This window comes from Narcine bancroftii, chromosome 7 (genome assembly GCF_036971445.1).
Source record: "Narcine bancroftii isolate sNarBan1 chromosome 7, sNarBan1.hap1, whole genome shotgun sequence".
Taxonomy (NCBI): Eukaryota; Metazoa; Chordata; class Chondrichthyes; order Torpediniformes; family Narcinidae; genus Narcine; species Narcine bancroftii.
Genome location: NC_091475.1, coordinates 52,401,207 through 52,427,290, shown reverse-complemented (window position 1 = coordinate 52,427,290; position 26,084 = coordinate 52,401,207). Strand labels below are relative to the sequence as shown.

General features: G+C 41.2%; 1 protein-coding gene across 23 annotated transcripts in view; it reads right to left on the bottom strand.

Moving 5' to 3' along the window:
* Positions 1-26,084, bottom strand: part of dmd (dystrophin) — a 1,604,005-nt gene that overhangs the window by 1,171,314 nt on the left and 406,607 nt on the right. For all 23 annotated transcript variants that reach the window (XR_011341867.1, XM_069890130.1, XM_069890120.1 and 20 more), the window contains 2 exons: positions 23,975-24,147; positions 5,942-6,060 (listed from right to left, as the gene is read on the bottom strand). Coding sequence is in view for 22 of the 23 variants with exons in the window: in XM_069890120.1 (XP_069746221.1) it covers positions 5,942-6,060; positions 23,975-24,147 (292 nt within the window). In the remaining variant the exon portion in view is untranslated. The remainder of the gene's footprint in view (positions 1-5,941; positions 6,061-23,974; positions 24,148-26,084) is intronic.

Sequence of the window (26,084 nt, the reverse complement as noted above, 5' to 3'; positions counted from 1 at the left end):
GAAGTAAAGAGAGATGTTGTTCTTTTTTTTTAAATTTTATTTATTAGCATCATACATACATTTCAAATTAGCTTGCATTCTCACTACACAATAGATACTAAATAATTTTCAATTTCGCCCCCCCAACCTTCCCTGACCTTTTCAGATAGAAAAAGATAGCAAAAAAGAAAGAACACCTTCATAGTAATACATAATTGTCTTATTCATCTCTCATATTATAAGTAATTTTTTTCCTAATGGGGGACCATGTTTTATTTCATTAAACCATACTATTTTTTACATTACTTTCCATTTTCCACGTTATAGCCACACACTTTCTCGCTACTGCTGCTGCTAGACTCAAAATTCTTTTTTTCATATTTGTCTTACTCCTTCTTATCAACGGATCATTCAAGAGCCAGATGACAAAGAATTAATGAGATGTCAATTTTTAATTTAGAGATACCACAGAGTATCTCTCATGAGCCCACACCATCCAAATTCTGTTGTGTGATCAATTAACCCTGAATGTTTTAAAGGGTGGGAGGAAACCGGGGCATCTGGAGGAAACCCATGCAGATATGGGAAGATGTACAAACTCCTAAAATGATGGAGGAATATACAAAGAAAATGCTCTTTTGTAGACAGTGGGTATGCATAATCTGGAACTCTCTGCTGGTTAGTGGTGTCAAAACAGAATGAATCAGTGAATTAGGCAGCCACTTCTGGGGAAATCATTCACAGGCTGAGGAAAAAGAGCAAGGGCTACTTTCAAAGTACAAAGACTTGATGAGCCAAATGGTGAAATGATAGAATTACCTTAAGTGTTTCCTCATGTTTCACTCAGTAACCATTATACTATATCATGCTCCTTCCATTCAAGGGAAATAAACCATTCATCACACTTCTTTCTATTATCAGTCGTTGTAAATAAATTGCTCCCCCTTCCAGTTTAAATTATTTGAGAATTCCACTTGTCCAGAATTCATTCACCTTCAGTCACAAGGCAATGTACTTTTGTAAAGACATGACCTTGAAGCATCAACTCCCTATTTCCAGCTTTTATCTTCTAATTTTCAATATCCAACATTTACAATATTCTGATTTTGTACAACATTATTTGACCATTTCTGTCAGTAAACCCTGGTTCAACCATTTGGGTGCCTCATACCACTGCACTGTTCAAGTCATCAGTTAGCTTTCAAAGCAAATAATTCATTGGAAGGATTTAATTCATTGTCACATTATGTAAGTTCTCACAAATAAAATTGCAGAGCAGCTAATAGAGAGAAAGGATCTATGTCAGCTAGAAATTGAGGTGGCAATATGGCAGATGGCATTTGGCCTCTGCATTTTAGGAAGGACATGGAGGCTCAGGAGGTGTAGAAGAGGTTCCTAGGATGTGGCTGATCAAGAGAGTATTAACAAGAAAGCAGTTGGTAAACTTGATTGTTTACTCTAGTGTGTCAAAAGCTGAGGAGGTGACCTGGTAGAAAATTAGAAACACATGAGAGACAGGGTAGATAAAGAGTTTTCCCAAGGTGGAAATGTCAAACATTGGAGAGTATCAGTGATGGGGGACAAGTTTAAATGAGATATTTGAGGCAAGTTGACATGAGAGGTAAGGAACCTGGAATCTTGTGCCAGGGAATTAGTATAAGCAGATATAATGGCAATGTTTCAGAGGTACTGAGACAAATGAATAGATAAATAGAAGGATGTGGACCAGATGCACGCAGATGTGATTCCTTCAGATGGCTATCGTATTTGTCACAGACACGAAGGCACAATGGCCTGTTGTTGTACTGTTCCGTGATCCATTCATTCTTTTCACATAATATGAAAATGTAAATTTGCTACTGTTCATCAAACACAACACATTCCAATCAGGGTGAAGGAAAAAAGTGTGTTCAGCTTTAATTATTTTGTGGGTTAATATTTCTTTGGAGACAAAATCCACTCCAATTCTAAACCTCTCCAAACCAAGGATGACAACAAAGGTCAAAGGGCGAATGTCAGCTCATGCAGTTTTGCAGATGCAAGAAAACAAAGAACAAAATGAACTGTAATGGACCTGAGCCCAATTTATTTGATGTTCTTTAATCATCCATCCGCACTTCAAACCTTCAAAAAGATGACACAGAAACCAGCCTTCAGATCTCCAGGCTTAGAAGCAAAAAAGATGTTTGTTGATGAATCATGGATACTAGCAATTGGCATCTATAGGAAATGAGCTGCAGATTTTATCTCATTTTGATACCAACTTCTCGTTGATGTTCTTCCACTGGAATCAATGCTGAATGCCATTCTAAAGAAGATAGCTGCGATGCTTCACTTCCCGATGAGCTGAACAACTTCTATTCCTCCCACTTTGAGAAGAAGAGTCAAACAGTGCTGACTAGAATCAATGATTCTCCTTTGACACAGTTGGCATAGAGATTAGTGCAACACCTTTACACTGCCAGCGATTGGATCCTGGGTTTAAATCCCTCCATCAGCCAGCTCCCCACCATGACTACCAGCCCCCCCACATCTCCATCGGGCACACAAAACTCAAAACGGTCAACCAGTTTACCTATCTCGGCTGCACCATTTCATCAGATGCAAGGATCGACAATGAGATAGACAACAGACTCGCCAAGGCAAATAGCGCCTTTGGAAGACTACACAAAAGAGTCTGGAAAAACAACCAACTGAAAAACCTCACAAAGATAAGCGTATACAGAGCCGTTGTCATACCCACACTCCTGTTCGGCTCCGAATCATGGGTCCTCTACCGGCATCACCTACGGCTCCTAGAACGCTTCCACCAGCGTTGTCTCCGCTCCATCCTCAACATCCATTGGAGCGCTTTCATCCCTAACGTCGAAGTACTCGAGATGGCAGAGGTCGACAGCATCGAGTCCACGCTGCTGAAGATCCAGCTGCACTGGGTGGGTCACGTCTCCAGAATGGAGGACCATCGCCTTCCCAAGATCGTGTTATATGGCGAGCTCTCCACTGGCCACCGTGACAGAGGTGCACCAAAGAAAAGGTACAAGGACTGCCTAAAGAAATCTCTTGGTGCCTGCCACATTGACCACCGCCAGTGGGCTGATATCGCCTCAAACCGTGCATCTTGGCGCCTCACACTTTGGCGGGCAGCAACCTCCTTTGAAGAAGACTGCAGAGCCCACCTCACTGACGAAAGGCAAAGGAGGAAAAACCCAACACCCAACCCCAACCAACCAATTTTCCCCTGCAGCCGCTGCAATCGTGTCTGCCTGTCCCGCATCGGACTTGTCAGCCACAAACGAGCCTGCAGCTGACGTGGACTTTTACCCCCTCCATAAATCTTCGTCCGCGAAGCCAAGCCAAAGAAATGTGTTGGCTTCTCTGTAAACCATAAGGAGTTCCCGCTGAGTATGTATGGTTTTCTCCATGAGCTCCGGTTTCCTCCCACCATTCAAAATGTACCAGGGGTATAGGTTAATTGGGTATAAATTTGATGGCACAAATTCATGGGCCAAAATAGCCAAAATTGCAGTGTTGTATGTCTAAACTTTAAAAAAAATTAAAGGCTGAGGACCTTGTGATATCTGTCTCTGAGGGCAATGTCAGAGCATAATTCAAGAGGGTGAACCCTCGTATGGCGTTAGGCCCTGATTGCAAACCTGGCAAAGTACTGAAAACCCGCACCAACCAACTAGATGGAGTGTTGACGGACATTTTCAACCTCTCATTGTGGCAGTCAGAGGTTCCCACCTGCTTCAAAAGGGCATCAATCATCCTGGTACCCAAGAAGAGTAGCATGAGCTGCCTCAATGATTACTGCTCAGCAGCACTAACTTCTATTATGATGAAATGCCTTGATATGCTGGTCATGACCAGAATCATCAGGTACCCAAGTAAAGATCTGAACTCACTGCAATTCACCCATCATCACAATTGCTCTACAGCAGATCCAATATTGCTGGCTCTCCACCCAGCTCTAGATCACCACGAAAACAGCAATTCAAACAAACAGCTGCTTTCATCAATGACAACTTGCCCTTCAATACCATTATTTCCTCAATGCTGATCAAGAAGCTCCAAACTCTAAGTCTCTAAATCCTCCTCTGCAACTGGATCCTTGACTTTCTCTTGGGAAAACTAGTCAGTATGATTTGGAAACAATATTTCCTCCTCACTGATCATCAACATAGGCGCACCCAAGGATGCGAGCTTAGCCCTCTGCTTCACTCATTTTACGCCCATGACTGTGTGGCCAGGCACAATTCCAACGCCATCTACTAGCTTGCTGATGACACCACGGTTGTCGGCAGAATCAAAACGGCAATGAGGAATCATAGGAGGATGATCGATCAGCTTGTTGAATGGTGTAATGGCAACAACCTTCCACCTAATGTCTGCAAAACCAAGGATATGATTGTAGACTTCAGGAGGAATTCAGGGGAACACGACCTAGTCCTCATTTAGAGCTAAGTAGTGACAAGGGTCAAGAACTTCAAATTCCTGGGTGTCAACTTTTCTGAGTATCTGTCTTGAAGCCTCCATGTTGATGCAATCACAAAGGCGGCTCGCCAGCGGCTATACTTAGTGAGGTATCTGAGGAGATGCAGTATATCACCGAAGACTCTCGTAAACTTCGACAGTGGAAAGCATTCTGATTGGTTGCATCACTGCCTGGTATGGAAGCCCCAACTCTCAGGACAAGAATAAACTCCACAAGGTTTTTAACTCGGCCTGCGACATCACAGGCACCAGACTTCACTTCATCGAGGACATCAACATGAGGCAGTGTCTTAAAAAAAACAGCTTCTATCCTCAAAAATCCCCACCACCCAGGCCACGCCCTCTTCACTCTGCTACCATCAGGGAAAGTGTACAGGAGCCTAAAAATGAGCACTCAACGATACAAGGACAGCTTCTTCCTCACTGCCATCAGATTCATGAATAATTAATGAACCAAAGACACTGCCTCACTTTTCATGCACTTTCATTGTTATTTTATTATTTATCGTAATGTTGCAAGATGGTTATAATATGAATGTCTGCACTTTGACGCTGTCGCAAAACACCAAATTTCAAGACTTGTTCATGACAATAAATCCTGATTCTGAATGTCTCTGATGTCAATGCCGGGAATGGAGAGCATTGAGATCAAACCTCATCTCTATGATTCTCAATCAATTCAGACACTTCCAAGATCAAAGCATACCAAAAAAAAGAGACACTAAAAGCAGTTCTGACTTTTGGGCATGCTAGGTCAGCATCACTTCCTCAATGATTCATTTTGTCCTGTTTACAAGGATCTGACATAGGTTTGATCAGCCAAATGACCATTTATTCTTGTACGTTTTGCCATGTGGCATATCTTCAGTGAACATTATTCCCTCATGTTCCTTTGCAGTGTTCTGTTATGAAGCAAATATCGTCAACATATTTCATGCAACCATTGATCAATTTTACATTTAAACATACATTTCATGAGAAAGGGCTCCGATCTTGCAGTGTAGATATTCAAGAGACACACACTTGTGTAGGAACAAGACAGCAATATTAATTCCATTGTTATTCATTTTTTAATTACTTACTCAGATGCACTGCTCTCAAGTGGAAAAATAGTTGCAAATTTTTAATTTCTTCAGGCAAAAGTATCCAAATTCCATTACCTTTTCCTGATTGCAGCTCTGAGTGGGAATTGAACTAGGTATATTCCTTCTATCTTATATCCCTTGCATTTCTGGGACATCACGTTAATTTGCTTAACTATTCAAGAAAGTAAATGGAACACATTTATTTTTGATTTCTGATTTAATACAAATGTATTGAAATGAATAAGAGAGGTTAAATTTGTTTCAGATCTTGAATTTATGATGCACTGCTGCTGTTATAAAAATGAATGATGTAAGACCTGGTCTGATTTCAATGAAAACAGATCTGATTGTGTTCCTGAAAGGGTTTGAGACTTTGTACCAACCTTCAGGATCCAGCAGCTTTTCTATCCCAAGATGCTGTTTGGCCACATTGAAAGCATGGTCCAGTCTCTCATTTGCTGATTGTAGCTTTGCCACATCCTTCCATTCAAACAGGTCAGGCCTGCAATTAAAATGAGCCACTTTGTGAAGACCATCATAATTCTCTTATAACTCAAATCAATTCCCATTCAAACTACTGCATAACAGAAATCAAGGGGGCGATTACATCAGAAGAAATCTCAACTTTCAGAATTCACTCATCTGAAAAAATCTGTTGTAACTTGCACTGTGAATATTTCACAGATCGATATTTTTGAACATATTGCAAAGGGCAAGGAGAAGGAAAAATAATCATTTTGAAATGAACACATTTTTAGAATTTTGTAACATGTTTACTTCATCTCATTTGACTATGAGCTTTATAATCAGGATACCATGAAGAATGTTTTGATAGTGGTCACATGACAATCACAGCACGGAAAGGGATGCTTGTGACCTACAAGCAGCAGTGTCGACTTTCTGTCTCAACCATAAAAAAATAGCTTTAAACACTCTCTGTCAGACTGCAGCTGACAGATCCTATGTCCATTTTGGACAGGAACACCAAGAGTGACCAGTGCACTGTATTTCTTTACACAGTCTTTGAACATTTTATTCGAAGGAAAAACAAAAGCATCAGGATTACCATTCAAGGAATGACATGATAAATAGGTTGATGAAAATGCTCAATCATTTAGCAAAATAAAGTCTTCGTCTGAAAGGTGTTAATCTCATCTGACAGTGGACTTACTGACAGAATTTGACATAAAATGCAGGTTTGATCCCCACAATTGATAAATATACAGAACATTGTGGAAAAGTGAAAGGTGCATTGACTTCACCGTAATGAATAACTGAAGTTTTCTTTTTCATTATTTTTCCTCTTGCCCCCAGAGAAATGTGGAGTGCATTGGATGCTTTCAGACTGTGCTCTGCAAGCACAACAAATGCACGTCAATTACACCCGTTCGATTCAGTATCCATCTGTATCATTCCTAACACCAAAGCTTCCAATGAGTTTTCTAAAACTTCCTCTCTCAAGATTGCTATGAATTCCAGGCTGGGCAATAAAGCAGCTTAGATGGTGAAGACATTGATACTTCGCTCAGCACTCTGTCCTCAGACACCAGCTTTGATACAGGTAGCCCACCAGATGCTCAGGTGGGGACTCACTTCCATGGGTCAAGCAACAGAATACAGCTCATGTGCGCACACAGTGAAAGGTTTTGGTGCATTATCTGGCCTGCCGGGAACCATACCTGAAATGTCAATGAGCACTGGGGTGGGGTGCAGGGCTGGGGAATTCTTGTTCCAAATTTTCAGTTCCTGTGCCTCAGTTTCCATTGTAGAACAAACAGAAAAGTGCAGTGTTAAATCAGATTGCATCCAAGCAAAACCAAACAGCTATTGTGGCTCACAACACTTCAGATAATTTGCTGCGTGGAAGTGAGTCCATGGATCACAATGTCCTGTCTGAGAATGACAGCGCTCAGTATATCAGGGCTCCCACTCTGCTAGGCGCTTGCTTCTGCTTGCCAGCCAACTCGCCTGCCCAGAATGCTCTTCTCCGATCCTTCAGTCTGTACCTGACTATTTGGGGCTGAATGCAAATCACCCATGCAAGCTCACCACAAGGAGTTAGGTGTATTATCAAGATCCTCTCTTCCTTCTGGAATTTCTTGCTCTGCCACATCCTCAAACTCCAAATTTGACAACTTTCATTTTATTCCTGCAATGACAATCCACGTAGCCTGAGTGCACAGGAAACAAATGATTTTGTGGGTCACAAAAATACTTCACATGAAAGAGCTTTGCACCATCAAATGAACAATGGAAGTATGAACATCAAACCCCCATATCAAATGATGAATTTAACTCATTCAAAAGTTGGTGAAGATTGTAGGATTAAAAAAAAAATTTAGACAGACAGCACTGTAACTGGCTCTTCCGGCCCACAAGCCACTGATGCCCAAATACCTCAATTAATATTCAACCCTTGTACATTTAGAAGGGTGGGAGGAAACTGGAGCACCCGGAGGAAACCCACACAGGGAGATCGTACGAACTCCTTCCAGACAGTGCCTGATTCAAACCCATGTCACTGGCTCTATATTAACGTTGAGCTCTCTGTAATGCCACCGGAACACCATAATGTCCCAAGTCACATATCACAGCCTACAGTAATTGATCTTAAAATTCAATTCTCATTTCCTACACCTGTCTCTGTACCTCCCTACCTGGCCTGAGATCTCTGCTTTCATTCAATGCTGCTTCTTTCACCTTCCCAATTTTCAACATTCTCTCCCTCTGCCAGATGCTCCTCCGGTTGCCATGAATCAAACTCTAAAATTCATTCTAAAGTATTCAATCTTGGACGGCACAGTTGAGATAGCGTTTAGCACAACACCTTCACAACGCCAGCGATCGTGACCGGATTTTGGTTCGAATCCTGTGCTATTTGTAAGGAGTTTCTACGTTCTCCCATGACTGCATGGGTTTTCTCCAAGGGGGGGGGCTCCGGTTTCCTCCCATTGGGTACAAATTGGGTGGCATGGAACTCCTGGGCCGAAATGACCTGTTACTGTGCTGCTTGTCTGTATGTCTACATTTACAATTTAAATCCTACTGTACTCTGTGTCTCTCCTAATCAATCCTTTTAACTAAGCCCTCAATCTTCATTTCACTTTACAAAACTAAATATCAAATGTTATCTAATGGTGTTGATAAGATTTAAGTACAAGAAATGCATCACAGAAAAGTAAGTATGCTACTTCAAGAATCAAGCATTGTATTTGATTGAAACTCTAACACTGTGCTCTCTAAAGTTCTTTCAAAACCAACAGACTCTGATGAATGGGCCAACGTTTCACAAAAGCTGTAGAGTTCAGAAACTCTAAATTTGACTTAAGTGACAGCAGGCACGCTGAGCCCAAAATTAGCTGCTAACATCAATGAAGGCCTCATGGGCTGACTGCATAATTGCTAACTGGCTTGTATCTCAATTACACAGTGATTCCTGGCTTTGCCAACTGAACTGAATGCCAAGAAGCTCCAGCATTAGGTAAAATTTTGACTTCATTATTACAAAAGGAAGGAAAATACTTGACAAATGATGGAAGCAGAAAGATGATTAAGACTACTCTAACATAGAATAATCATGATGTAGATTGCACTCTTGTGAAGTGGAATAATTGTCCACTTTACAGGTCCTTTCATCAGTCAGAATACCAAAGAATTAATCAACATCTTTATCAAGCAACAATGTGTTGTTACACAACCAATGGGTCTGCTCATCCCTCAAACAGATGAAGTGGCAGTCCTCTCATTTTTACTGAGTAACACCATCTTCCCTGTGGCACAATATGGAGTCAAGGGTACACATTTAACATCAAGTGCCAGGTACATTCTTCTGGCAAGAGTTATGGAATAACTTTGGAGGTGAACACCCCAAAACATATTGGTCAGAAAATTTGTGAACGAACACAACATAAAGTTTCAGGTTGAAATATTTCCCTCCAACATCTTACAAATGATAGGTACATGAAATTCATTGTCTGGTACCACATTTTTATACTCTCAATGTCTTAAAATCAGATTCAGATCTCTTGTCAGAGTACATATATTTTCTACGGGCAAGGCAGAATTACCACTTATTGGCTATGCAAAAAAACTGTTCACAATGTAAACATTTAATTAAAAAAAATAATTTAATTAAATTTTTTTACATTTTTAAATTAAGACATACAGCACGGTAACAAGCTATTTCAGCCCACAAGTCTGTGCTGCCCAATTTACACCCCATTAACCTACACCCTCTATATGTTTCATGGTGGAAGGAAACCAGAGCCCCAGAAAAAATCCAAACAGATATGGGGAGAACATACCAACTCCTTACAGACAGCGTGGGATTCGAACCCTGATCCCAAACACTGGCGCAAGTAAAGAACTGGAAACTGGAGAAAGGTAACAAATATAAACTGAATGTGCAATAGAGAGAGAATTTTTTTTTAAATCAATAAATTTCACAAGAGTCCTTAGATGAGTCCCTGGTTGCGGTTGTCGTTGAGGAGTCTGATGGTGGAAGGGTAGCAGTTGTTCCTGAAACTGGGGTGCATGTCTTGTGGCACCTATATACCTTTCCTGATGGCAGCAGGTTAGTGTGAATCCTTGATGATTGCTGCTGCTCTCTGACACCAACATTCCCTGTAGATGTTCCCAATAATGGGGTGGGTTTTGCCTGCAACATCCTGGGCTGGGTCCACCACCTTTTGGAGGGATTTACACTTGGAAGTTTTGGTGTCACCATATCAGACCGTGATAAAGCCAGTCAGCACATTTTCTACCACACATCTGTCGAACTTTGCCAGGTTTTCGGGTGTCATACCAAATCTCTCAAACTCCAAGGAAGTAGAGGCACTGACATGTTATCTTCACAATTCCATGAGTGTGTTGGGTCCAGGAAAGATCTTCCAAGAACATACATTTGCTCACCTTCTCTATCTCTGGTCCGCCAGTGATCACTGGATTCCAAACCTCTGCCTTTCCCCTCCTGAAGTCAACAATCAGCTCCTTAATTTTGGTGACTTTCAGTGCAAGGTTGTTGTTGGTGCACCATTCAGCCAGGTTTTCAATCTCCCTCCTGTAGGCTGACTCATCCCCTTTTCTTATACACCCCACGACCATGGTATCATCGGCAAATTTGCCGCAAAAATGTCACAATGGAATAAGGTCTCATTGGTGCGTTTTTTTAAACTTCAAACGTCTGTCAATATGGTGTTTTATTCTTCAACAAACCTGACTTCTTTGTGACATTCAATATCTCTGAATAGACTCTTGTTGTTAGGGGCACAGGGCAATGCTCATGGTGACTCTTTGTTTGCCTTATGGCAGACAACATTTGAAGTATATCATGCATTATTATGTAACAATAAAAGTAACCTTTGAACATCTGTTGATGCAGTTAAATCATCGGTAACATGAGTAAGTTAAACAGAAAAGTCTACAGACACTGGGATTTTACAACAATATACAAAGTTCTGGAGAACTTCAGCAGGTCACGCAGCAAAGGAATATAACCAACATTTTGGGCCTGACCCATTTGTCAAGTTATGTGCAAAAAGCAAGCAGGTTCCTGAATAAAAAGGGTGGGGGAGGTCAGTCGAGGAGAGAAGAAGGAGTGGGGGGAGGTGCAGAGGCCAATAGGCCTGTCCCTCCTCTTCTCTCCCTGGATATATCTCTTTGCTTCTAAAGGATGGTGTGTAACCTGCTGAATTGTACATTGTGGTAACTTTGGCAAAGGAGTTTGATCTCTTGTCTGGGAATTGACCCAAAAATTGTCACATAAATCTGATGCAGAAAAAAACAAAGTGCACATTAAGTGCTAACAAGAGGAAAAGCAATGTGTAATCGAGGAAATCTGTCGATTTTAAATTTTATCCGTTTTATATTCTTGGTTGAATAACATCATTGGAGAGATGTATTTCATGCACTGATCCCAGAGGAAGATGACAATCATCAAAAAAAATGTTTCAGTGGTTCTCCTAACTAAATTAAATCTCACCTAATTTCAACCTGGAGTACCCAAATACATGAAATCATGAAATGTAATATTGTTATTTTTCAATTCTGAAAGGGAAATAAATTAAAGAAAAGCACATATCCCAGATATTAAATTTCTGGATGTTAATGTCTTCCCAAGCTCTCTGTGATATTTCAAAGGAAAAAAAAAACAGTACAAATGCACTGCTCATTCCAAATGCGAACCACATCATATTGATCCAGTGACTTAACCCTGGATCAGCAACCTTGCTCTCCCCACATCTGTTCTCAGCTCGCCCAAATCAACAGACTTATTTGCTGCTGTTTCCCATCCTCATTTAGCAGAGTCTTAATGGCAGTATGACCTCAAGCAGTACACTGAATGAGGCGGACCCTGAAAAATGTCTGGAGCTTACACAACTGCCAATGCTCCTACCAAAGCCTGTGCCTACTATAAATGCTCAAAAATTCAGATGCTCCGATATAGGGGAGATATTCAGAGGCAGAAACACAGATGATTAACGCTGGTCAATATGACATTAACTTAAAATATGTAAGCATTTTTTCAAATAAAGTTAATTGAAGTTAAATGTGGAGGAATCTCAGCACTCTGCCAGTGAGAGGACAGCGTGCATTGTCCCACAGGAAAAATGGTAAAATTTACTAGCAGCATCTGGGCCAATATAATCAGGGAAGTGAAATAATTGTTCTCAGATCATAATGTTGGTATTGCACACATTTCCAGGTATTATTTCAATGATTAGGAATTAATCTGACAGGGAAAATTAGGATTGAATTTACCAGTTGCTTTCAGGCAACGCACTGAATCAGGGTTTTGAATAAAATGTTAATCAATATTAGAACAAGTCCAGCAGGAACAATTACCACTGAAGATGTCAGCTGAATCACTGTACAATACAATACTGGTGCATGAATAATGTAAAATATGCTGGATAATTAAACTAATTGCCATAGTTTCAGGGAAAAGGGAGGACAACATTGGGGCAAAGTGAGGAAGATGAAATGAGGAGATTGCAATCCTGAAATATATCGTCTTGAAACTGACTTTCCTTGAGAGGCAAATAACTGGGCATGATAAATTGTTATCAAGACTTTTTCCACCAGACAGCATTGAAATCTAACTTTTGAGCAGCCAAATTATTCTGCTTCAAATGGTTCACCTGAATCAAGGGCTAAGTAGCTTGGCAGAGGAGTAAAGCTGTCACTGTTCCAACATGACAACTGCAAACGACAATTCCAATCCCTCACTGTGTGCGCATAGAGCAGGGAGATTTGAACCACACACGAAATAACATCTGCTCCGAGTTCCATCAAAAGTCAGTTTGTATCTGCATGTAGAATTACAGGAAGACTGAATTTCAACAGAACATGCTTGGTGCATTTCTGGTGTACTTGCTCCAAGGATCGTGAGCATCAGAGCGCAATGCCTTGTTAGCTCTTCATATGAATCTGTCTCATTCCAGTGCCACTGCGGAATTAACCTCAAGTTAACCCTGCATGAAACTTGAAGGATTCCAATAGCAGGTTTATACGGACAAAAGCAGGAAAAAACACATTTATGGATTTGTGAAGCGATTAAATCCAGTGCACAAAATCTCTAGTGTTTTCTCCAATACCGTGTATACTTTGCTAAGCACACTGTGAAATTAGCAACATTTGCACGCACAGTACATTAGTTACAATCATACTCGATATGGCAGCCTCTTCAACAGTAATTTTCAATGTGAACTTTGCCAATGAGGTGACCCTTTGACCAAGTTGATAATGCCCGCCTAACCATAATCACTTTGAACTGACCTGACCTTAAAAAACAGCTGATGAACAGCAAGAGATTCATACCTTTCATTTTATGGATAAGCCACAAAAAGGACAGAGGGCAAGTACAAATGAAGCAAATAAATTGTCTCAAATGCCACAGTGGAGACTAAAAGAAAGAAGTTTGAAAGGCAAGGACTTACACACAGACAGGCTTTTCCTTCCTCCAGAGGTCAATCAGCTTTCAGTCTTACTTAATATATATCGAAAGAAGCAGACAATTCTTATCATTCTCACAAGAGGACTCCTGTGTTCTGGTTTCCCCTTTCCCATTTTAATGACTTGGTTCTTGTGTGATATCTGAAATCCTCTGGTTTACTGCTACTTTCAACAATGGTATAAGCCTTTTCCTTTGATGTGTAATACCATCCATCAGAGGGACAGCATAGTAGCAGAGCAGTTCATGCTGTTGCTTCACAGCTCCAGGTTCAATCCTGATGGTCCACTACTTGCAAGGAGTTAGCCTGTTCATCCTATAAATACATGGATTTCCCGAGGTTGCTCTGGTTTCTTTCTACAAAATGTACACTATAAATTGTCCTTCTTTGGTGGCAATAGAATTAGATGATGGCTGAGCGTTGAACATGTCAAACGAAGCTTTCTCTTTGGAGTGACAAAGGATGAGAGGTGTCTGAATAGGGTTATAAAAGATTATGAGGGGCTGAGATAGGGTGGACAGACAGCATCTTTCTCCTCAGGTATCAGAAGCAAATACCAGAGGACAATGGTTTAAATTAGTGGAGAAAAGTTTCAGGGAGATGTCAGAGGTACGTTTTTAACTCAGAGAGCCATGTGTGCCTGGAACACACTACTGGAAATGGCAGTGGATGCTTGTACAATAGGAACATTCAAAAGACTCTGAGATAGGCACATTGATGTTAGAAAAATAGTTATGAGTGTGAGGTGGGAAGAAAATTGCACAGATCGCATCAACAGCGAGGCTTGATGGGATGGAATGTTCTATGCTGTGTTTAATTTGCTTTTCTATTGAGTTTTCTGTCTCAAAGATTCATTTTCTGCAAACCACATCATACACTGAATTGTTAATTATTGCTTATTTATCAAAATTTTAAATTGCATTTACCCAATCAATTAGATCCACTCATATCTCATACCTTCACAGTTGGCTTTGTTGAGATTTGCATCTCTGGTTTAAAATCAAAATAAATTACTTTTTTCCATCAAAGTTCTAATCAGGTTATGATCCTTATTGCTAAGATTATTCACTAACCTTTTTGGACTGCACAAGAAATCTGAATCAACCTCTTCCCTTTGTCATTCTTCAACATACCCATGAATTAAACCATCACTAAACCATTCCATGAGTTTTGCCTCCGCAAATTTTGTTTTCCCAGTCTACCTATGAATAAATCTTACAGAATTATTGTCTGAAGCTATTGCATCTATTTTAAATATTCCCATTTATAATATGCCATCCATTTTCACTATTATTGGGGGTCTAATGTTCCTGCCTCTCCCTCTCCTTGATGTTTCATTGCACTCAACTGATTCTGGATCTTTGTTCTCCTGGTTATTACCTTTCCCTTCCACTCCACTTACTTCAGCTATTTTTTTTATTCTCAGGTTTCCCCTTCCTCTACTTGCATTTTGTCTTCTATAGTATTCTGGAATATTTCATTCCAAGCATTGTCCCTATCTTCCAGAGACTTATAATGGGTCATTAGATTGGACCCATTTGCTTCCATTCATGAAAACAATAAGGGACTCAAGGGATTCAGTGGGTTAAGTAGCATCCATGGGCCAAAATGGTCAATGTTTTGATCCTTACAGACATCTTCAATACATCATTGCTGTGGTCTGTCATTCTCGTTGGCTTCAAGGTAGCCAACAAAGGAGGCAGTAGTAACAAGCCTCAATGATGACTAGCCAGTGACATTGACCTCCACCATTATGAAATGCTTCGAGCATCTGGTGCTGGAACCTATCAAAGTGCACCTCTCAGAGACACTGGAACCATTTTAAATAGCTTACAGATAGAACTGTTCCATTGATAACGCTGTAGCCAGAATACTGATTAAAAAAAAACATTTAAGATATCGCCTATTTCTTTTGACTCCAAACAAAGCCGAACACTCTTATCTTCAAGAATGTGCCAATGTTGTCCCTTTCTATCCTTACGTTCTTCAACACCTTGTCAAAACCCTTAGGACTTTCCTTCACACTGTCTGCCAAAGGAATCTCATGTCTACTTTTAGCCTTTCTGATTTCATTTTTGAGGTTTTTCTTGCATTTTAGAATTTCAACCCAAACCCCAGACCTATCCTTCTCCATAATTAACTTGAAACTAATGGCAAATGATCACTGGACCCAAAATGTTCCCCATACCTACTTCTGACATCAATTTATTTCACTAATAGGAGATCCAGTATTGCACTTTCTCTTGTTGGTACCTCTATATATTGATTTAGAAAACTTTCCTAAACACATTTGACAAATTCCAAACTACCCAGCGTTTTTACAGTATGGGAGTCCCAGACACTATGTGCAAAATCTAAATCTCCTACTGTCACCACCTTATGTTTTCTGCAGCTGTCTGGTATCTCAATAGATTTGAACCTCCAATTAAACCCCATGAGTGTGGTCATACCTTTCCTCAGCTCCAGCCATATAGCCTCAGTAGACGAGCCTTGTGGTCTGTCCAGCCTGAACACAGCTGTGATATTTCAGCTGTGATATTTTCCCTGACAAGCAATCCTACTCCTCCCCCTTTCATTCCACCTCCCCCACCACTGTTCTATCACGTCTAAAACAATGGAAGCCCATAATTCCACGTGCCAATCCATGCTCTAAGCTCGTCTGTTTTTCCTACAGTACTCCTTGTATTGAAATAGATGCACCTGAAAATATTTCCACCACAAACAATCTGTTGACTTCTAACAGTGCATGCAATTTTCACATCATATTTTCCCTCCTCCACTCCTCTATCTGTTCTGGCATTCTGATTCCCATCCCCCTGAAAATCTAGTTTAAACCCACCAGAGCAGCACTATCAAACCTTCCTGCAAGGATATTAGGCCCCTTCCAGTTCAGATGCAAACCTCCCTGTTGGAACAGGTCTCACCTCCCTTGGAAGAGAGCCCAATGATCCAGAAATCTGAAGCCCTCCTTCCTGCACCATGTCTTTAACCATGTGTTAAGCTGCACCCACGCTCCTGTTCGGCTCTGAATCATGGGTCCTATACCGGCATCACCTACAGCTCCTAGAACAGTTCCATCAGCGCTGTCTCCGCTCCATCCTCAACATTTATTGGAGTGACTTCATCACCAACATCAAAGTACTCGAGCTGGTAGAGTCCGCAAGCATCGAATCCACGCTGCTGAAGACCCAACTGCGCTGGGGGTGGGTCACATCTCCAGAATGGAGGACCATCGCCTTCCCAAGATCGTGTTATACAGCGAGCTCTCCACTGGCCACTGAGACAGAGGTGCACCAAAGAAGAGGTACAAGGACTGTTTAAAGAAATCTCTTGGTGCCTGCCACATTGACCACTGCCAGTGGGCTGATATCGCCTCCCACCGTGCATCTTGGCACCTCACAGTTCGGCGGGCAGCAACCTCCTTTGAAGAAGACCGCTGAGCCCAGCTCACTGACAAAAGACAAAGGAGGAAAGCCCCAATACCCAACCCCAACCAACCAATTTTCCCTTGCAAATACTGCAACCATGCCTGCCTGTCCCGCATCGGACTTGTCAGTCACCAACAAGCCTGCAGCAGACGTGGACATACCCCTCCATAAATCTTCGTCCGCGAAGCCAAGCCAAAGAAGAAAGAAGAAGAAGCTGCATTATCCTATTTCATGGCACGGGTAGCAATCCTGAGATCACAATCCTGACATTGTGTCTTTCAAACTCACACCTAATTCTCTGAACTCTCTTTGCACGACCTTTCACCTTTCTTACCCACATCATTGTCCCAAAATGGACCATAACATCTGGCTGCTCACCCTTCCTCCTGAGAATGTCATGAACTTGATCCAAGATACCTCTGACCCAGGGAGGCAACATACCATCCGGGATAACTAACCTCTTCTAGAGAACTTCTTATCTGTCCCCCTAACTATGGAATCTCCTATCACTACAGCTCATCTCTTCTTCTCCCTCCCTTTCTTAGCCACAGGACCAGACTCCATGACAGAGACTTGATCACTGTAACTTGTGCCTGATAGGTCATACCCCCAATAGTATTCAAAATGGTGTACTTGTAATTGAGAGGAACAGCCACAGGGGTATCCTGTATTGCCTCCTTGTTCCTTTTCCCACACCTGATTGTCACGCATCTACCCAACTCCTGCCTCCTCAGTGCGATAGTGTCCCTGTAGCTCCTGCCTATCACCCCCTCTGCCTCCTGAATGATCTGGGTTTCATCCAATTCTAAGTCCCTTTACTCGGCTTGTCAGGAGCTGCAGCTGGATGAACTTCTTGCAGCTGAAGTTGTCAGGGATGCTAATGACTTCCCTAACAATCTACATCCTGCAAGAGGTGCATGTCCCTGCCTTGGCTGCCATACCCACTGTTTATGACAAGAGGAAAACATAAATAAATAAATAAAGAGGAGATTACTTATTTATTTATCTATTAAGCCTGTCCTTACCTGTGCCTACCTGCTGAATCCATTTTATTCCTTGAATAGGGTGGTCCTTACTTATTTTAACTCCTATTGTTCCTTGCCTCTTACCTGTTCTCACCGAAGCTTGTTGTGCCAAAGCCTTACCACTCTGACTCAGCCCACTCTGAACACACATCTCTTCACTATCAGGAAGTTGCAACTGCACTTTCTGAAAAGACTGAAGCGGACAAGGTTACAGGCCACTGTTCTGTCAACTTTCTACAGGAGCTCTATCAAGAGCATTGTGGCCGGCTGCATCACAGTAGGGTATGGTTGTTGTAGATCATCAGATCTGAGGTCAATCTACAGGACCATAAAAGAAAGGATCACTGAGGTTACCCTCTCCCCCACCCCACCCATCAAAGGGATTTACCAGATTGTTGTTTAAAGAGGGCTCACAATATCAGGGAGTACCCCTACCATCCTGCACACATCTTCCAGCTACTCTCATCAGGAAAAACATACAGGAGTATCAGAATCACGATGCTGAGGAGCAGTTTCTTCCCACAGGTAGTGAGACAGTTGAATAACTGCTAAAATAACTCTGTGACTCTACTATCAATTAAGAATATTTATTTAAATCTGTACTGTGTATGTGTGCTTTACCTGTATGTGCGTTTTGCTCTTTTCTGTACTGGAGAACGCTGTTTTGTTGGGTTGTACAGTACAATCGGATGACAAATGAACTTGAACTTGGGTCAAGTCCCTTTATCAGTCTCAATGAAGTATCTTGAGCCAAATGAACATTGACTGACCAGATCTCTCCATGGATGCTGCCTGATCCATCAAGCTCCTCAAGCTTCTCATTTTGCTCAACATTTCAGTGTCCGCAGTTTAATTGTCTTGTTTTAAATACACATCTTCACATGGTCTTCAGTTTGATTTTTTTTAACTACATTCCTCTGTCTCTACTTAGAGTTAAACCTTTTTGTATGTTCTCGCCCTTCCAGACACTCAGGTTATCAACCCACATTTAGTTATCCTGCACCATCACCTTCTATCAAGATTGTTGCCACCTATTTCCACTCTTTAACAAGTTCCTCGAACTCTCTTCACACTTCCCTCAATATTTTCACCCCTTCTCTTTCCCCAACTCCTCTTTGTGTTTCCTTCCAGCACAGACCATGATGTCTGGGAAATTATCAGCCAATAAATCAGATCAGCTTCCTAGTATTGAAAATAAACTGTAGAAAACTTTGAAAAGACATCCCAGATTGAAAGTCGACAGAATAACTAGGAAACTTGCATTTGAATGCATAATGCAAAATTCCTTTCAACCCCCTTGCCACACAACCCACACCACATCGCTCCTCAGACCTGCTGGGCTATAAAACAAAATAAACCATGAAAGTCTGCAGACTCTGATTGAAGTAAAAGCACAATGCTGTAGGAACTCAGCAGGTCAAATAGCGTACATTACAAAGCAAAGATAAAGATACATAACCAACATTTCAAGGTTCAGCCTCCTCCCCTGCTCCTCTCCCACCAACCATTTTGTTCAGCCACCTGCTGACATTTTTTCATACTTCAATGAAGGACTCAAGCCCAAAATATTGGTTATTTATCTTTCTCTTTGCTGTATAAAGTACACTTTTATGAGCCGAGTTCCTCTAGCATTGTGTTTTAACTGGTTTCAAAGCAGCCTGATGTTTGCCTGACATGGAGTCCATAGCCCAAATATCCCCATTCTGTGCCATAACTTTCTATGTATAACTTCTGTACAATTTAAGATTCATCTGACCTCTCATTACAATATTATAATTTGACTTCTTTATTATCAAAATGTATTACAAGTCAGTTATAATTTATAGGCAAATAAAAAATACTTGGGGGAATATGCAAGCAAACAAAGGTTTACCTAAATTATAATAATGGAAATAAATTGAATTTCCAGATTGCGCACAATTATACAAAAGATCCTCATTGTTAAATATCCAGCAGCAATAATATGAACCAGCTGTTGTGGTTAAAACAAAAATGCAATGAGATGATGAACTATGTGGCAGTGAAGCAGTGGAATGAGACAGAAAAACCTCATGAATGAACCTTCATTTGGATTCCCTGTAAATGCCTGCAGAATATTTGTTCATTCTTGAAACTATGCTTACAGAGGGGGGAGCAGTGAGAGACACACTCACAAAACTCCCTTTGAAGAGAGAAGAACTTCTTCAGGGTAAGCATCCTCTGTGGAGCAAATGAATGGAGTGAAACATGAAAGTCTGCAGACACTGTGATTGTGGCAAAAACACAGCAACGTTAGAGGAATTCAGCAGGTTTCACAACGTCCATAGGAGGCTAAAATATATCATCAATGTTTCGGGCCTGAGCACTTCTGCGTGAGTAAAAAGCATGCAGATACCTGAATTAAGGATTGGGGCAGATTTCACACACCAATCAACCAGCCTTATTATCTAACACACCTAAATGGGCGTAATCTTTCACTCTCAGAGAAAAACAAGAATTGTGTCCAATGATGATTTTGGGAGCTTTATTTGTCATGAACTTCCTTCCCCAAACAAGAGGTGCATCAATAATTTTGTGAATGAGAAAGGAAATAAGTAATGATAAAATAAATCTTATTCCTCCAAGTATTTGGCCACTCAAATGTAATTCATGAAAAGAAATGATACCATTCAGATCAAGACACATTATTTATCATAAAATGTAACAACGAAGTGGGCTCTTTTTTGGTATCTGTCTTCCCATTCTTTCATGTTGACGTTTCGATGTTTCTCCCAACTTCCTGGACCCTGGTTTCCTCTCCATCACCAGTGACAGAATACTTGACTGTGTTTCATCTACTTCCTGTATCTCTGATTGCACTCCTTGTTCTCATGGACAGAAAAAGCACAGAGTTCTCTTGCCCTTACCATCCACCTCATCATCTTTTCTTACCAGTGTCAAGAAAGTTATTCCAAGGGACGCTACTTCTCCTCCATCCCCTGATCAGCCCTGATTCATTTTTCTGTTCACCCTCCTCCTCACAGCACTTTCCCCATGTGAAGGCACGAAATGCAACACTTGTCCCTTCACTTTCCCTTCTTAACATTCAGAGATCCAAACAGTCCCTCCAAGTGAAGTCATGATTTACTTCTCCTTCAGTACTGGATTCTTTGATCCCAAAGCTGTCTCCTTGACACTGCAGAGACGCTGAACACAAGCTGGTTGAGCTTCTTGCAAAGCATCTCCTTCCAGGCCACAAGGATGAGTCACATCTTTCTGTTGCCCATCAACTGTTCATCCTACCCCTAGTCTGAACACTGACTCCAGCCTCCAGTACCTTTGAATGAGGCCTGACCCAAGTTTGAGGAACGGTACCTCATTTTCAATATGGACTCAGTATCCAATTCGACAACTTCACTTTCTCTTTCCATGTCAGAACTGTGATGTTGTCTCTTTTATCTCTGCATTAAGCACAGGCTGGACTGCTGGGCAACCTTTCATTTTGCAACTTTACACATTTCTTGGTTTATTCTCAAGCCCCAACTGCTTCTATTTCAAACCTTGTTTCCTTTTCCCCTTCTCTTCAACTCTCCTCTTAACCCCTCACCAGATAACCCTTTAAACTTTATCCCACAACAACTCTGACCTCATACTATTCTATCCCTTTATCCTGTACATCCTTCTCACATGTTTGGAAACCAAATACGAACTTACCTTCCAGTTCTGTTGTCGGGTTTTTGACAGAAGCATTAAGATCTCTTTCCACACTTGCTGCACTTTTGGTTTTTTCATATATTTCAGATTTCCAGCAACTGCAGCCTCTTTGATTTCTTTTCCCTCCTAACTGGTTGACAGTCATTGAAGTTTCTTTCCTCTTCAATAGCTTCACATCCTTTTTAAGATTATTGTGCCCTCATTTTGTCTGCCTATACTCATGCTTTATTATAAAAGAGCCCACATTCTTCTCTTGTAAAGCCAACACATGCTTCTCCCATCTCTCATCAGCAATGTGTACATTTGATCCCAATCCGCTGGCATCCCCAAGCACATGTGCAAATACAAGCTACTAGAAATCATAAAAGACTTGTTGGTTGTGCAGGAAAGAGCCACAGGGCAATACCTAATCTCAAGTTAAAATGTAAAGAATTGTAGGTTCTTCAGACCAGAGGAATGATTTGACTCAAGGAGAGGCATGGGTTTGTTCAATCAATCTTACATGCAGCACAACCCTTCACAATTTCCACCAGTGTAGATCACTGAGGACACGCAGCTTCTTTCATCGACTTGCAACCCGGAAAGATAACATATTTTTCAGAAAACCCTTTCATTTTTAAAATATGTAAAAATACAAAGACTAAGTCAACAAAGTTTTGCATTTGATAAACATTCCTATAATAAATCTCCTTTTGAATCTGCCTGCAAAGTTATCAGTTATGTCAGGATTTCTGCTGCAAACCTGGGTCTTACGATCTTAGTTTCTGGATTTTGCAGTTAACAGTTTCCAACATTGTAAACACAGGGTCTTTAAGCATTTGAATTACTCCTTCATGCAGGAAAGAAGAGCAGAATGACTTTTTTTCTATCTCTCTTTTTATGTTCTAAAATAATGGCCAAATTACAATGAACAAGTTCACAAAAATTAAGCTATTGATTCTGCATACATTTGAGTAAACAATCTGCAAGAAATAAAGATAATTTGGCAATTCAGATTATGATTTGTTTTTGAATGTCTTCAAAGTAAATTTAATGGAAGCTAGCTCATGTTCAGAGTCAATCAAATTCACAGGCTGCTGTGCACTGATCAGAAAGCTGAGCTTGTCACAGAATTCATTAATCCAAAAATATTAACCTGCTGTATCTGATGTACATGTGGGGCTAAAACCTGTAAATTTGAGCACTCAGTTGCAATTTTCTACATTCCCAGCAGGAGTAATTCACATTTTAAAGATTCACACCAGTAGCAAGGTTCTGATTAAATTCATGACTTGGTCCTTACAATAAAATAATTTTTCGGTGCTACAATGCACTCAAATGGGATAGCTGCGCCAGAGCAAAGGAAGCAGCAACTCTTGGAGCTTAAGTTCAATTTCTCAGTGTAATGACTCATAGCCAGGTCCGTCACGGGCTTTGACCTCCCATTTGTTGCACATCTCCATGTGAGACATTGCCTCAAGGCAGTAGCCAGCATCATTAAAGACCCTGTCACCCTTGGAACAACCTCTTCTCCCATCTACCTTCGAGCAGAAGGCACAGAAGCCTGAAGACTAGAATCAAGAACAATTTCTTTCCAAGAATTATCAGATTGTTGAACCTCCCCTTGGTATACTAATCATGGACTGTCTACACTATTACAAGCCACTTTATTGCACTGAGAATATTTATTATCTATCTTATCTATTTATTGTGACTTAATTTCATTCAATTATTTTACTATTATAGTTTTTCTTTGCAAGTCCCTATTTGGCTGCAGCAAAAAAGAATTTAGGGCAAATCTACATTGTACGATGTGTGGAACAATAAACTCATTATCATAAAGTTTAAAGGTAGAGATGGAAGAATTATGATGATAATCTATTTCCTCATTCATTTCTTTATTTAAAAGTGTGGAACAGTGCAGCATGGAAGCAGACCTTCAACCCACCTGTCTGTGTCAAAAAATGATGTCCAAATCAAACTAAAACTTTGCTGCTTGCACTTGTTAGATACCTCTGCATCCACTTCATATCCACGTGTCTACCACAAAGCCTCTTAAAGACTGCTGGTGAAAGGAGCAAGATCCCAAGATGGAGTCGTCTGCAGAAGGTCAGTGCTATTTTCAGCAAGTGATAAGAGGCCTGCAAGGTTACAGAAGATTTTCTGAACTTATCCTCTTGTTTTCTTGCTGAGCAAACCTTCTTGACAGATCAGAGCCTGCTCTCAAGTCTCTGTGTGCACCCAGACATAAGCTCACTCTGACAGAATTCTCCTGGTTTTATCTACGCCGTAAACTAAATACTAAGCCAAACTTCAACCCACAAGGGGCACACTCGGACAGATCCTCGCCAGATTCCTACCTGTGACTGTGAATAAGGGCATTCAAGGCCAAGCCGTCTGACCAGCTGGAGGTGAAATTGACGACATTAACTGGTTTGTAGTTGCGAAGGGACTGACGCACCCAGCTCAGCAGAATCTTCTCACTGTTGGTCTGCTGCAGATTGGCCATAATACCTTTCATAACATCTTTTACCTTGAAGAAAAGGCAAACAGTTAGGCAGAATGACTGTCATATTTAATTTTCTTCCAATTTGCAAAACACCTTCAGATCAAGACACATTATTTATCATAAAATGTAACAACAAAGTGGACTCTTTTTTGGTATCAACTCTTTCATGTTGACGTTTCGATGTTTCTCCCAACTTCCTGGACCCTGGTTTCCTCTCTATCACCAGTGACAGAATACTTGATTGTGTTTCATCTACTTCCTGTATCTCTGACTGCACTCCTTGTTCTCATGGACAGAAAAATGAATCAGGGCTGTCACTTCCCTCTCCACCCCATTCATACTCCTTCCACTCTCCCCACCAGTGCACCTTACCCAACCCATGCATGCACTTCCAGCAGCGGTTTCATCCACTCTTCCACACAATCCTTAAACAACAATCCATGGCCTATTCTATGAGAATAGGGGAGAGAGGGGCATTTATCTTCATGGCAAATGCTCTTCCATGAATGATACAAAACACTCAGACACTCTTCAAGGGGATGTGCAATCTCACACTGATGAGTGTTTATTTTCAAGAAGTTGAAAATGCCAAGCTGGGTCACTGAATTTCAATAGCAGTAAACACTGTTCACTTTGATGAAGAGGTATCTCACTAACATGGAATCCTATAATTGTAGGGGACAAACTTGTCTGGGCTAGACCTTTAGGAAGTCAATCTAATTAATCCTTTTCTGCCAACTCCTCTTCTGCATGTTTCAACTGAACCCATTTCTGCTTTCCCATCAGGCAGAGCATTGCAGTTCATTGTGTACAGATGAAGATCTTTCATATTATTTGCGATCCTTTTGCTTATTGTCTGGAATATCCGCTCTTATTTTTTCATGCCTCATCAGCCACTGGGAGTAAAGTGTGTGTGCTCTGCAAGAGCCACTCATGATTTATCAAATATTCTTCAACCCTTGTTTGTTGAAGAAAGAATTTCAGCTTCGCCCCTCGTTCCATGTAAGGCCTTCGTTTCCGGGGCCAATGTGGTGTCATTTCATAAACACTGATTTCATTCCTGAAGTGTAATTGCCAAATCTGAATTTCACACATTAGTTGACTTTCAACCATTTGAAACCCTAACCCTAACACGAAATGCGCGAGTTGAAATGTTAAACTGTGATAACAAAAAGCAAGGAAGTTGAGAATTCATTCTCGTTTTTAAACAGACTGAACAACTCTAGGACTTTCTCAACTATTCTCCTTCATTAAATTTCACCTGTCCATTTTACAAGGTAGCCTTTGATGTCCTGGTTTACGATGTTGAGTTCCTGGAAGCAGGTCCCGAAGTCAGAAGGAAAATATTGCAGATGCTGACGTCTGAAATGAAGACGAAACATGCTGGAGATTCTCTGGAAACTTGGCAGCAGTGAAGAGAGGCGGAACGAGGGAGAGATTCAGAAAGGAGAGGGGGAGATGGAGGGAGGGAGAAGCAGAAAGAGAGGCAGAGAGAAAGTTTGAGAGGATAAAGAAAGGGAGAGGAGAGTCAGAGAAAAACAGAGATAAAGGCAGAGAGGGTGAGAAGGGAGGGAGAAGGAAGAAAAGGGAGGGAGGCAGAGATAAGAAAGGTAGAGGGGAAAGAGAGGAGCAAAAGAGATGGAGAGAAAGAGAGGAGCAAGGGAAAAGGATGGGAGAGTGAGAGGGGGGAAGAGGGAAGGTGGAGAATGGGGGGAAAGGGGAAGAGGGGTTTGAGAGAGGGTGTTGAGGGGGTTGGGGAGTTGAAGGGGGGTTGTGGGCTGAGGGGGATGGGGATAAGAGGGGAGAGAGGGGCAGTGGGAGTGATAAAGAAGGATGCCAAAAAGTGAGTGGAAGAGTGGGAGAAAGTGATGAGTAGGAGAGAGAAGAGGAATAGTGAGGGGTGGAGAGAAGTAAAGGTGAGGGAGTAAAGGGGGGGGGTGCAGCAAGGGAGGAGTCAGGGA